This window comes from Eptatretus burgeri, chromosome 6, assembly GCF_056783735.1.
Source record: "Eptatretus burgeri isolate ZD-2024b chromosome 6, Ebu_testis_v1, whole genome shotgun sequence".
NCBI classification, from domain to species: domain Eukaryota; kingdom Metazoa; phylum Chordata; class Myxini; order Myxiniformes; family Myxinidae; genus Eptatretus; species Eptatretus burgeri.
In genome coordinates this window covers 60,662,187-60,677,186 of record NC_140966.1, presented here as the reverse complement: position 1 = coordinate 60,677,186, position 15,000 = coordinate 60,662,187, and the positions used below count along the sequence as shown (strand labels likewise).

The 15,000-nt window shown below is 42.4% G+C and overlaps 1 protein-coding gene across 3 annotated transcripts in view; it reads left to right on the top strand.

Annotated features, from left to right (window-relative positions):
• LOC147024907 (zinc finger SWIM domain-containing protein 6-like) overlaps positions 1-12,155 on the top strand; it is a 194,836-nt gene extending 182,681 nt beyond the window's left edge. For all 3 annotated transcript variants that reach the window (XM_085885288.1, XM_085885285.1, XM_085885286.1), the window contains 3 exons: positions 5,487-5,644; positions 7,889-7,970; positions 9,850-12,155. In XM_085885288.1, coding sequence (XP_085741414.1) covers positions 5,487-5,644; positions 7,889-7,970; positions 9,850-10,718 — 1,109 coding nt within the window. In that variant the 3' untranslated portion in view covers positions 10,719-12,155. The remainder of the gene's footprint in view (positions 1-5,486; positions 5,645-7,888; positions 7,971-9,849) is intronic.
• The last annotated feature ends 2,845 nt before the right edge of the window (positions 12,156-15,000 follow it).

Genomic DNA, 15,000 nt, shown 5'->3' with positions numbered 1-15,000 from the left:
CTACCAATGTCAAATTACACCACGTGATTCAGGAGGGTGATGGCTAGTGCTGATTAGATTTTGGTCAAAATCGGTCAAAGGTCAAGGTCACAGTGAGGTCAAACATTCGATTTTTCATGGTTTGATACAGAATCATCGTAGAAACTTCTGGTTTGCGTCGCTACCTTCTCGAGAGACAGCTTTTATTAGACAAGGTCAGAAGTCAAGTTGACGATTTCGTAAGTACCAGTCTATGACTGCTTGTTTTTTTTGATGTTATTAAGAGTTTTTAAAAAAAAAGAAACGTTTTATTCAGTGAAAATAGAGTTTGGAGTTATTGAAAAGAAGAAGGGGGTAGAGAATGAAGGAGTAACTGAGCGTTAGAGATAGATTTCGGTTTTGGGGTTTTTTTGGAGTAAAGAAAAGTGTTTAGTTGTTTATATTTTTATTTTTTATTTTGGAGCAAGGAGGGGATAAGGATTAAGCTGAGGGATCAGAAATAACAATAGCTAAGATAAAAGGAGTGAAAACAAAGCATGTGTGATTTAAAAAAATTTTTTAACGGGGCAGAAGCAAAAACCCGATTATCCCAGTCCTTCATGAGTTGGCCAGACTTCACTGGGGACACAAACCCGATGATTCAACACAACAATATATGTTTTGGCATCGAATATTGGACAAAAACATGACCAGAAAAGCAGGAATGAAAACTAGATGTCTGTGATCACAAAGTGATTGCCAAGGATAAGCCTCCCCCGACCGGAAGAGGCTTACCCTTGGCGATCGCCCGTGACTTACCATTAGTCCTTGATCCAATTTAAAACCACACGTTTTTTCAGACCACCATATATGACCTTGACTTTAAGCATTTAGGGATATATTGTAAACAACAAAAAAAAGTGTCCCCATCTAACATCTATCCATAAAACTCAACATCACGAAAATCGTAGGAAAAATCAGGTGCACAACTTCAGTACAGGTATGATATTATGATGCAAGAACATCTTGGAAGGCCAAGTGATCTTTGAGATTCCACATTGGCAAAATTGAGCGATGACAAAACTCATTTTTTTTCTTCTTTCAGACCACCATTTGACCTTGATCTTCAACTCAGAGGGGTTTGATGGACATGAAGCGTAAATGCAGCTTGCTCGAGGCTATCTAGCTCGGAAAATTTCGTTCTTATTGGCCAAATCTGAGTTGAATATTCGTGAAAAATGTTGCATTGTCTATAATTGGGTCATGACATTAAAATTAGGTCAGGGTCAAAAACCTTATGTCAACTCCGCATCTATTTATTATGTTATTGATGCAAAATTTCATTCCGAAAGTCCCAGCCAGCTCTGAGATACAGCTCGGACATTGGCAGAAAAAAGGGAGAAACACCTAAATTGTGGTTTAGTACTCTTTGGGGTTGTTTTCAGATGCACACTTTGTATTACCATTATTGAGGAAAAATTTCATTTTGAAAGTCCCATTCAGATTGGAAATTGATACAGTTTGGAAATTTGGTGTTGAGTGTGCTGGAAGGAAAAAAAAAAAACATTCTAAATGGTTTTATGAAACTCTGTGGTACCTTTAAAAATTAGATGGGGGGGGGTGCCAATAGTGTAAATAAGCTCCACAAAAGCAATAACTCTTCCCCTATACTAGAGGGGGAAGCTTAACTAGAACAGCCCTCGATAGAGCTCATTCCTCTGTCAGGCTGAACGGTTCACATTTTCTATACAACTGACAGGCCGGATCCGCATCCAGACCTTGACCAAATTCTCATTGGCTTGTTCTTGTCACCTACCCAACTCATCCACCAAGTTTTGTCAGAACCCATCCAAAACGTTTTGAAATAACACGCTATGTATTATTTTTGGCCTCATCTCTTAATTATGAAGAATGACTTTTAAAAATTAAAAAAATTCAAGTATCCAGATCTGAATCCAGATCTTCAACAAAATCTAATCAATTCGTCCTTGTCAGAAACCCAACCTGTCCACCAAGTTTTGGCTGAATCTGTCCATAACGTTTTGAGATATCATGTTATATATCCTTTTTGGCCCTATCTCTCAATGGTGAAGAATCACTTTAAAATATTGTAGTAACTGGATCTGGATCCAGGTCTTCACCAAAATCTAATCAGTTCATCACTATCAAGTACCCAACCTGTCCACGAAGTTTCATTCGAGTCCGTCAATAACGTTTTTGAGATATCCTGCTCACAGACAAACAAACAGACAGACAGAGGTGAAAACACAACCTCCTTTCACCCTCAGTGGTGGAGGTAATAAAACAGTAAAACACAATGTATCCAGTTCAGGAAACTTAGCTTTGATGAACTGCAAGGAGAAACTGCCCATCTGACATCCATGTGCAGCAAACCCCGGCTGAGTGTGGCTGTCTATCCTGGCCTGCAGGTTAATTGTAAGTTGCTTTGTCTAACTTACAATGTACATCCTTTTGGAATTTTAATTTATGCATTTATCTATAACTAAAAGGAGCAGAATCTGTCCATATGTGTATCCATCACACTTTAGTCTAAAGGTTTCCTGCTGTCATGTAATAGTGTAATAAAACGGTTCCGTTGGAAAGCTTATTATCGATTTACTTGGAACAAAAATGTCAAAGTTGTAAAATAGTGTGTCCGTTTAACGATGAGTGACTTTAAGCATGACTCAGAGCTTATTATAGCGGTTCCAATGGAACAATATTTTTATTATTATTATCCGACGACAGCAGGAACCCTTTCGAATAAAGTGTGACGCGCACAGAAGGAGCATAAAAAATGATATACAGTGGCCTGGAAAAATATTCACCCCCCCCCCTTCAAAGTTTTCACATTTAGGATGCCACTTGAGCTTATTTCATGATGCTTTCAAATCAAACTTAATATATAGACTATAGAGTCTTCACAAACTACTCCAAAGTGATAAAGATTAAAAAAAAATGCAGATAAAATGTGAATAAGTTCTATTAACAGAGAAAATCAGATGATTCTCGGTTACATAAGTATTCAAACCCTTTGTCTAATTAACCCTAAATCACTTCAGGAGCAAATTATTTGTTTGAAAGGTTACAGAATAAGTGTAATAAGTTTCACCTGTATATATAATCAGTGGTTTAACTTAAAAATTAAGCTCCCCCATTTATCGAGTGAGTTTTGAGGTGCAATTCACTTGGTCAACCAACAAGGTAGCCTGGCGTTGGCTTACTGGTTAGGGTGGCTGGCTTAAGTTCATAAGGTCTTGAGTTCAAGCCCCTCTCACCCATTGAATTAACACCTGGCAGGTTGACAGCCTGCTATCCTTCAAAGGTTAGTGAAATGAGTACCAGCGTGCTGGTAGCAGGGGGACATTGCATCAGCAGCACAGCCACGCCCCCAGAAATGATGTAGCCAAGCAGCCATAGGCTGTACACGAATAAACAAATAAATAACCAATAAGGTAAACATGAAGACCAAGGTGCTTTCCAAACAAGTCAAACATAAAGTTGTGGAAAAGCACCGTTCAGGAGAGGGTTAAAAGAAGATTTCAGTCACTTATTATCCATACGAGTACGGTGAAATCCATCATCATTGGAAATGGAAGACATATCATGCCACCCAGACTCTACCCAGATCAGGTCACTCATCCAAACTCAGCAGCTGGGCAAGCAGGAAACTGGTTCTGGATGTCACTGTAAATCCAACAATGATTTTGAAAGAATTGTAAGGCTCTGTGTCTGAGATGAGGGTCAATGTTCATCAATCAACCATAATCCCGTTCCCTTCACAAAGCCGGCCTTTCTGCACAGGAGGCAAGAAAACAGCCATTACTGAAAAATACATATCTAAAAGCTCATATGGAGTTTGTGAAAAAACATCTTAATGATATGGCAGGCACGGGGAGAAAAGTTTTGTGATCAGACGAGACGAAAATTGAAAAATTTGGTCTAAATGCAAAGCATTACGTCTGGCGCAAGCATAACACTGCACATTATCCAGTCAACACCATCCCTAATGTCAAGCATGGTGGTGGCAGCATCATGTTGTGGGGCTGCTTTTCATCAGCAGGGACTGGCAAACTTGTCAGGATAGAAGGGACAATGGACGGTGCAAAGAACAGGAGAATAATTGATGAAAACCTGTTTGAGTCAGCCATGAATCTGAAACTGGGTTGGAGATTCACACTTCAGCAGGACAATGATCCAAAGCACAAAGCTAAAGCCACACTGGAGTGTCTGGATAAGAAGAAAATAAATGTTCTTGAGTAGCCCAGTTAAAGTCCTGATTTGAACCCAATTGAACATTTATGGTGAGACTTGAAGATTCCAGTCCATCGAGGATCCCCATCAAACTTGGCAGAACGAGAACAATTTTCGTATGAAGAATGGGCAAAGATTTCCCCATCTCACTGTACAAAGCCGGTAGAGACCAACCCAAAAAGACTCGTACCAGTCATTGCTGCAAAAGGTGCTTCCACCAAGTATTGACCTCCTAAACCTAAAGGGTTAAATACTTTTACAACCAGTGAATTTTGATTTGTACATGTTCTTACAGGTATTCCTGACATGTAACCAACTTAAACTACAACAGTTTAGTTTGATCTCATCAGTTATGAATAAAAAAGTTAATTTGAAAAAATTGTTTCTACATCATTCGTAATTCGTCCAATTGTGGAACGATTGGTAGGGGGGAATACTTTTGCAGGCCACTGCATAGTCATACTTCTCAAAGCAATATATATATATATATATATATATATATATATATATATATATATATATATATATATATATATATATATATATATATATATATATATGCATCTACATGGAAGAAGTCCACAAACAACAACAACCACCACGACAGCAACAGCTACATGTAAAAATGTCCTTTTTCGCGTTTTTCACTTCATTTTACATCCTCATTGAGATTCCCAGCTCGATATGCAATATGTTTGTAAAGTGCAACATGCCGTCTTTTGATTATACTCTTCAGCGAAACGATGGGTCTTATCTGTTCGTACAGTTTATATGGCCATCATGCAAGTATGAAAGACCCCTCATTTTTATGGTTAAGATGCTTGCATGATTACAGATAGAAGAGTGGGCCTGAGTTTCGTGTTCCACAAAGTGGCTGCAATGTGAGCACTGCACAGGAGCGGCATTTCACAGCGAGACCCAAATTGGCGAGGACCGATCCTATAGCCACACAACTCAAAGTAGCACGATGCAGCTGAATTTCCCTGCTACTTCATCCAGGCATCCAAACTTTAACCTGTTACTCCACTCATTTGTGGACATGACGTGGGCCGATTGCATGTTAATAGCAGTTATCTTCATTGGTCATTGTGTTCGTGTCATTGATTACTTCCCTACCCGGGCTCAGTTATCCTATGGCTTGCCTTTTGTTCCCGGCGCTAAGCGCCAGCATGGGATGAAAGCGCCTTGCTTGTTGTTCAAATTGACAGGCAGCAGATGAAGTCACCTTGAACAGCAAACTGTAATGGTGGCTTTGATGTCACGGCTCGTCACAGGGGACTTCATGCGGGTGCGGCTTGTGCTGAAGTCCATCCAGACGCACATCCACTCACCGACACTCATCTTTAAGCTTGCCAAGGACGCGTTCAAGGTGGCCACAGAAGGAGCTCAGTTCTGCAAGATGCTGAGCGTGGCACTCTATCTCGGCCTGCAGGTGGGATTGTCCTTTGTAAAGCTTGAGGAATTGGGTTGACTGATTTTTATTTTTAATACATATTGTGCATTCAGGTTAACCATAGTCAATGAAACCTTTCAGAGAAAAACTGAGTGCAATTGGGACACAACGCGCAGAGATCACAGAATTGCCAAGAACCGCAGAAGCTCAACCAACTTGAGATTCTCGTGCACAAAAGCCCACGTCTAACGCTTTAACCACAGCAATGGAGGCAATGAGAAATGGCATTGTGTGGGTAAATGGCCTTTCCAGAGACATGCAACCTTAGTTGAATCTTCTATCCTACCCTCCCACATGCCCCTTCTATGCCTCTCTTCCCTTCACTGTATTGCTTTGTGATTCTTGCTTCCCACTTCATTACTCAGTTCCTTGAAGCCTGGTGTTGGCTTAACAGTTAAGGGAGCTGGCTGAACATCTGAGTCTTGAGTTTGAGCCCCTGTCATGCCATTGAAATAAGACCAGGTGGGTTGACTCAGCCCGTCAGCCTTTCAAGGTCAGCAAAATGAGTACCAGCTTGCTGGGATGATTGAGCCATTCGAGTATCCTGCATCGGAGAGGTGACCCATCCAAGATTGTGCTCAATAGCCCAGAAGACTGCTTTGGCAGCAAAAATGCTCTGTACAGAGTATGGTCCCAATGGATGGTTGGTGTTACTGGAAATGGGGACACTGCATCAGCAGCATCGTCACACTTCCAGAAAATGATACAACCAGCAGCCACAAGCTGCATATGAAACAACAACAACTCTGTTTCTTTGTTGATGGTTCCATTCAGTAATGGGAAGAGTAAACTTCCTTTATTGGTAAACTCAATTCTGTGATTGAGATGTCGGACCTGAGTCTTTGTCATCAAAAGGCTATCTATTAGGTACCACATATAAATATGATGGAATTCCCCCTCCTCACCCCACCTGTCCACCCATCCCCTCTCACCCTTCCTCAAATTTGCTTTGTACAAGCTGGATCCTTTTTTCGTTTTTCTTCGTTTTCTCAGTTTAGAACCCTCCACTAATCCTACTGTGTATAACTAAAAAAAAAAAGATGCCCTCTCGCCCTCACCCACCCGGGCCAATAAGATCTTTGTTTATTTGTACTTTGTGATTGTCGCAACTTTGCAATCACCACACTGTGAACATAAAGCTCATCACACACACTGTCAATGGATTTAACAATCTCCTTTGGCCACAATGTTGCACCTATTTCTTACTTTTTGCATACAATATCTCAGAGTAAGGTGATGAAGAAAGACAAAACACGAACAGTGACAACGCACCGGCATTGGAGTAGTGACACAACAGGTTGACACAAACAAGGGGAAGGAGAAGCAGGAGGAGGAGTGAGAGAACAGGGAAGGAAACATATTGACCTGCAAGGGGAGTGGATGGGTTGAAGAAGAGGAGTTAATGTGGGTAGAAATTATCATAGGTAAGAATGATGATGAGGTGTTGATGTACTGCCAATGAAGCTTTAGAGTGAATTGCTACATTGGACTGACTCAAGAAGGTGGTTCCATATGTTGGGGAAAAGAGGAACCAAAGAAGTGGAGGTGAGCAGTCAACCTGGAATTTAGCAGTTTCACAAGGTAGGGATTAAACGAAGAGCCAGTTTGTCCTAGGAGGACTGGGGAGAGTCAGATTCATGAAAGAGCAAAGGAAGCAAGACCCGAAGAAACGTGGCTAAACAGAGGGAGAAAGAGACCACTAACCTGTCCGTGATGAAAAAGCAGCAGGCCCTGTGCTTCGGATTCTTTTTGAGAGATGCCAATAATTTTGAGAACGAGACAGGTGTGAGTGGGAGCACAGACCCATAAGGGAGAGCATAATCCATTTAACTACGAACAAAGACCTGGCAGGCTGTAAGAAGCTCAGATTTTCTGAGAAAGCACTCGTCACTGCAGAGGATGCTCAGTCTGCTGCTGGTTTTGTTTGCCAATGTCGATATGCTCTTGTTTTAAATGTTGTGGATTATTTTACCAAACCTATCTCAGGTAGCCTCCCTTGCTTGATAAAAGAGGTGATAGCCGTAGTAAGACTGTTTTTATCATACGGAATTTCATTACAAGTTATTTCTTATCTCATAACATGCAATTATGTCTCAATACTTGCTTGTATACGTTTACCAACACTCTTAATTATTAATATGAAAATAATACTTACCATTTGCAGGTGCATTTTGGGGGTTAATCTAAAGGATAATGTGTTCTGCTTGATTTCTCATGTTCTAGACGATGCGAATGACATTGCAATCTGCTAACTGGCGAAGACAGGAAATGGTGCGCTGGGTTGTGACCTGTGCTACTGAGATGGGTAAGGCTCAACCCCACTTGGTGGCTACAAACTGCACAAATACTTGACGCCAAGGGTTATTGGCATCACAATAAAATGCTCGGTGGATTATTTGGGAGAGCATCGGTGAACCTGTGGCGCTTGTGTTTTGATCATCAAGCAGAAGGATTTTCACAACAAGACAACTACAACTCTCCCACTTTCATCACTTTGTTCTAGCCATATCCTCTCTTCTCTCCTGCTTTCCCTCCCTCCCACTTTTGGAAATGATGTGAAGCTTTCAATATCACACCCGCTCCATCACATCCTGGTTTTTTTTTTTTAAGACCTTCATCCAAAATAACTGATGAAACCAATGACAAATACTCTGAGGCTTTGAAGCAACTGTTGTTGCTGTTGTGCTCGTCATCGTCGTTAGAATGTGAGATTTTCATGATTTCTTCATTCACTTTTAAAGATATTTATGTGACAGTAACATTCACGTACACCATTGGCACAATGTTTCCCCACTCGAAGGATTGCACGAAGTATAAATCTTGTCCGCGATATCACGATCCAGTTTGGAAAATATGACATAGGACTTCAAATCTCTGCAAAAGTTTACGATGGACGCGACGTGCACTGACAGTCTCTCATCTGTGCCCATCCTTCACCTCCTTTCTTTCTGCTTTCAACCTTCATGAGCTTCCTCAAGGACTTTCCGGAAATGGCACCCTTTAATCATTTCTCCTTGTTAAGTCTTGCATTGCACGGTCAGGGGTGAGTTTCAATCTCGCTCACCTCCAACCAATTATTCCAAAACTTCCAGAACAATTTTTTTCCCTACCGTCATTTATATGCATCAAAGTGCTTTGCATTTCTCTCCTTGAACTAATTTGGCTTTTTTCTCTCCCTCCCCCACACCCCCAACTTTATCGCTGGAATTACTGCCTTGATTTTGCCCTGTGTTCTCTAAGCACCCCCTGGGCATGGCATTAACGCTGCCTTATCCTCAGCTGGCTTCGCTCAACCGCGTGTGTGTGTGTGTGTGTGTGTGTGTGTGTGTGTGTGTGTGTGTGTGTGTGTGTGTGTGTGTGTGTGTGTGTGTGTGTGTGTGTGTGTGTGTGTGTGTGTGTGTGTGTCTGTCATCTCTTCATTAACTCACCTTCAAAGGGGAAGTGTCATTTCCCTTTCATTACCGTGGTTTAAGTAATTTCACTCCCAGTGCTACGCAGCATGTATTTAGCAGCGGAATGAGCTTTCGCTGCTATACACCATGGATTTCAGGAAAATTTGCCTTCCTCTGAGTCGCGCTGAATTAGCACCTCAATGATATATTAAACAAACTTCGGGCACCTACAGTTATTTTTATCATGGCGAGGGAAACTCACAAACTCCTGCACATCTATTGTGTTACTGAGTTCCTTTCATTTTTTTTTCTCAGCCTCCCTCCCCCCTCCACTCCGAACCCACCCCCTTTCCCCATTTTTTTGGTTTGACAAGAACAATCCGTAAGTTGGCAAGTGATTGACATCAACACTAAATGTGATGTGAGTGGCAGTAAATCTGAAGCTACAAATAGTGTTACATGATGTCATTAACTCAAGAACTAGAAGTGGTGTCTTTTGCTGTTGGAAATGGTTGGAAGAGCATTTCTGTGCTGCCATTCTGGTTGTCACAGTTTGGTGATGTGTGTGGGAGAACTGTCAGGGTAAGTTGAAAAGAAGGAAAGTGAGAAAAGGAATGGAATTTGGAGGACGGTTGAGAATGAAAGCATGATGGAAGTAGAGGCATGGGAAGGTAGTGGTGGAGAAGTCGTATGTCATATGTCAGTGATGCATTCAATAGAGAATTGCTTTTTCTCCGATTCTCCACCCCCACCCCTCCCCCTCCTCCCACCTTCTCTCCATCCACCCCTTAGGCATGCCAACCCTGATGAATATCATGCAGCGATGGCAGATGTTTTTCACACCCGTGGAAGCAACAACTATCGTTGCACCAGCTGTGACATCCCACGGTCTGTTCTTGCAGCAGTTAAGCCTTGAGGAGGAGCAGGAAGAGCTTGCTGGCCAGGCTCGAGCCCTAGCTCTTGAGTGTGCTACTAAGGACCCCCAAAACTGCGCTTACTCAGCGCTGACTCTTTGCGAACCAGATCCCCGGGCCTTTGATGCAGCTTACCGTGTGGTCTTAGAAGCTGCAGATGCTGGGGCGCTGGGGTACCTGCAGCTTTTTGCTGTGGCACGTTTCATGGAGCATCGTGGCTATCCACTGCGTGCATACAAACTCGCTGGCTTAGCATTGTCCCGGCTCACCGTGGCTTACAATCAGGAAGGCCACCCGGCTGTCAATGATGTCCTTTGGGCCTGTGCGCTCAGTCACTCGCTAGGCCGCAACGAGCTCGCCGCCATGATTCCGCTGGTCATCAAGAGTGTAGGCTGTCCGACTGTTCTCTCAGACGTACTTCGACGATGTACTCTCAGCCCACCCGGCGTGTTAGGCCGCAGGACATGCGGTCGGGTGGGTGCTGTACCACTTGCCATCGACCGGCCTCCTTTGAGGCAACTCTTGGCCATGACTCTGTCGGCTTACATAGCAACAGCACGCTCGCGCCTTGCGCAGATTTCACCGCGTCACTATGGTGAGTTTGTGGAATTTCTTGCGAAGGCCCGAGAGGCGTTCATGCTAGCACCAGACGGGCATGCGCAGTTCACGCGTTTCTTGGATGACTTAAAGCAAACGTACAAAGGAAAGAAGAAACTGATGATGCTTGTTCGAGAACGCTTTGGTTGATTACCATTATTCCTTAGTTTCCCCTGTCTGTCGGAAGTAAACTTTGGAAGTGTTTCCACTTTGGCCAATGATACAATCCTAATGCTCACACGCGTTTAGCTTGCAGCCAGCAGCGGTGCAAACTACCAATGTGCTAAACTGTGCATTAATGAAAGCAGACCTTTTTAACCATGAAAAGCGTTTGCTCTCAATATTTCCTTTGAATTTCCCGTCACAAAATGTCTTCTTGTTTTCTTCGTCTTCAACCCACATTTGTTGAAAGGAAGGTTTTGCTGGGTAAGGTATTACAGTTTACTTAACTTGAAAGGCTGTTCACTAATTAATCCACTTGCATCCATTACCTCATGATATATCTTACACCTAGCTTTACCTGCCCGTGAGGTTGTACCCATACCTCTTGCTATAACTACAACTCCCGCATTTCGTGGAACATCATGGCAGATTATGTCACAGCTCGTTGCAGTCCAGCAACAACTGTCCGTCTCTCGATGGCTAACCACTACAGTTGACTGATCGGTGATTGTGATGCCTGATGGCCATTAACCAATCGTGTGTTCATGGGAGTGACCAAGGTGTGCGACGAGCTGGTGATTTGTTGTGTCAATGAGGTAAACGATACCGGAGATTCAGGAAGTTCATTTGAGCCTCAAACTTGCACACGGAGGTTTTTGTTAACCTGCCATTTTACACTCAGGGACGAACTTAATATCAAGAGAGTGTTAACTGTAAATATTACAGTGTTCATATCGGAGAGTGTTATAATTTAATCTGTTGTGGATATTATCTACGAATACTTGAATGACATAGTTTTAACGTTTGTGTTTTTTGTTCGTTTTGTTTTGTTTCGTTTTCTACACCACGGTGAAATTGACTGTTTTGGTTGCTTTTAGCCTATGCAGATTTCTGTTCTCTTTGTTTGAGTGCTCCTCTTATTTGCCACCGAGTATATATTACCTTGCTATGAAGTGGTACACAAGTTACAAAAGTTCAACAAAACTAACAACTGCACCGTTTCCTTTGCTCTATGGTGTCCGTAACTGAAACAGGTCGTTTCCAGGGGTTTCCTTAGCGGTTGCATTCGACCGCGTGGTGTTTGTAGTCAGTCCGAGTCAACCAACACCCTTCCTCCCAACGCAACAAAATGCTATAAGTATATTATTATTTATTTATGTTTTCACCTCCTCTGAGACAGTATTCCGTTGCGAACTCGATTCTGGATGCCGATTTCCGCTTGCGGTGGGAGCAAGGCGGTGCGAGGTTGAGGATTGTCCAAGGACTGCTGGAACCCACAATAAATGCACTGTGTGGCTGCATTCTATATGTTTTGCTGCCATTGATGATTGTGTATATAGTTTAAATATAAATATAATATACTATTTTATAACTGCTGGACCTTTATATTAATTTAATAAATTTAAGTGTTCACTTTGGCAAACACTTTTTTGTTTTGTTTTGATTGGGGGCTGTTTCCCCCAGATAATTGTGCTATGGTGGTGTTGGATTGGCTATTCAATGGATCTGCACAATATGGCGGAATGTTTCAAGACACCTCCCTCTCGCAAACCATCTTCATGCAAATTATGTTTAGCTCCCCTGAAACTTTTCTTTATTCTCTCCAACCACCTTTCTCTCTCTCTTATCATCCTCCCTCCTTATACCATTGGTAATTTTAATTTTCTCCAAAATGTACACCTTGGTGTGCAAACCTGGAGCTACATCCCTACCTCTACATACTATTGTCCTTGACTATGAAAAAAAAAATTCATCTAATCCGGATGACACTTCCACGAAGTAATCCTCAGTCTAAATCCGAAAAAAATGAACATAACGTAATGTGACGTCCCTTGAATTTTGGGACAAGGTTCATTCATGGAGGCTTGTGGTTTTGCACTCCTACCTATGGCACACTTGGTAAGTAGAGATCCAGAAAGAGCTTGTCGGATTTGAACACAAGCACGTTATAGTTCCACCACTCAACCGACGGTTACGCGTTGGGTTGCCCTGTTCGGTGTTCCCATCTTAACTCATGATGCTGGGACTCGTTTGCAGATCCAAGCGGACACTATTTGTGGGGAGAAAGCGTTTACGTTGCTGAAATGGCTGGGTGGGTGATGCTTGCCTCCAAGGCTGGAATGCTAATCCCGTTCGTGTTCGCCATCAGTCCGAGCACCATAATTTGTGCCACTCGGGCACAAAGCACACGCGGACCCATGGAGTTTGACGCTCGAGTGTTTGGAAAAATCAGACGGTTGTTTGTGTCGCTCAAAATGCTCATTACCCAGGCGGAAACGGGCTCGGCGGGTGGGAAAAGAGTCTTGATGACGGCGCGAGACGTGTAAATGGGAAGCGCTTGCGGCGCGCGTGGGCGAAGGGACGAGGGGGCTGTGCGAGGTGGAGGTTGGAAAGTCTCCGCATTCAAGATGAAAAAAAGCACTAAAGGCTGCTTTCATGTGTTAATGAGGGCAACGTTGATTAGGGACAGAAGGTCTTTAGACTTGATGAAAGGAGCCTTTCCATGCAAACGCGACTCTTCTCCTCTGGCCTTTCCTGCAAGTGCAATGATAGGAGAGCCAAAGCCATTGTCTCCGAATAATCGGAAAAAGGGCATCGGGTATTCCCCCGGCCACAGACCGGGTGCAGGTGTCCAGTCTATCCAAGCATCGTGCAGGCAGGCACCTGTCTGGAGGATTGCCGTCGTTGAATGGCACTAAAGGTGCCCTTTGTTTCTGAACCGTTTCCTGTCTGTTTGTTCGCTTGATCCAACTCACCCCCCTCCCTCCATCACCCACATCCCGCCTTTGTGTCCATAATGTTTCGAGAACGCGCAGGCGATATTTGCAGGTAAAGTCAATCCTCTTGATTACAGTCCTCGAGCTACCTTTTGGAATCACGGAAGCGGTGCAAGATGAATGCGACCCTTTGATTGCCTGCACTCAAAACCATTTTGTGGTGACGCACTCGTGATAGAAGAACAATAATGTTTTTATTGTTCAACTCATTTATCTGCTAGCTGTGATATTCAAGTTTTATGAGTAATAGTAATTGTCACTTCTTGTTACCTCCACCACAAAGGTGGACGGAGGTTATGTATTCACCCGTTTGTTTGTCTGTGAGCAGAATATCTCAAAAAGTTATAGACACATTTGGATGAAACTTGGTGCACAGGTTCAGTGTGTGACAAGGATGAACTGATTACATTTTAGTGACGATCCGGATCCAGATATTGTAATTTTTTTAAAGGGATTCTTCACAATTGACATATTCCCAAAAAACAAATATATATTTGTATAAATGTGTGTGGATGTATATATATATATATATATATATATATATATATATATATATATATATATATATATATATATATATATATATATATATATATATATATGTATAAATGTGTGTGGATGTATATATATATATATATATATATATATATATATATATACGTATAAATGTGTATGTATGTATATCTATATATATGTGTATCTATCTTCTTCTACTATACTAAAAAAATAGAATATGTTTGTGTGTGTGTTTGTTTGTGTGTTTGTTTGTTTGTTCGTCCTATATAGGCGGCCGAACCGTTGGATGAAATGAGATGAAACTTGGCATGAGTGATCCTTGGGACGTGAGAACGGACATGTGGGGGGTGGGGTCAAGTTCAAGGTCAAAGGTCAAGGGGTCAAGGTCACCGGGTAACTTCAATTTCTCAATTTCATCCGATCGAGACGGGACCAACGCCATTAGACAGATAATCAAAATTGAATGACAGTTCATGAACGACATTTACTTCAGACTTCCGGTTTTCGAGTTATGACGTCATAAATTGACTAAAACATCAATTTTTCATGTTTGTTTGTCCTTTATAGACGGCCAAACCGTTGGATAGAATGAGATGAAACTTGGCATATGTGATCCTTGGGAACGGACATAAGGGGATCAAGGTCAAGGTCATGGGGTCAAGGTCACCGGATAACGTCAATTTCTCAATTTCATCCGATCGAGACAGGACCAACGCCATTCAACAGATAACTGTACCCACCCATGGGCGGGTACTTTGCTTCTTCTATCTATCTATCTATCTATCGACTATACTAAAAATACAGAGTGTGTGTGTGTGTGTGTGTGTGTGTGTGTGTGTGTGTGTGTGTGTGTGTGTGTGTGTGTGTGTGTGTGTGTGTGTGTGTGTGTGTGTGTGTGTGTGTGTGTGTGTGTGTGTGTTCGTTCGTCCTTTATAGGCGGCCGAACCGCTTGATGGAATGAGATGAAACTTGGCATT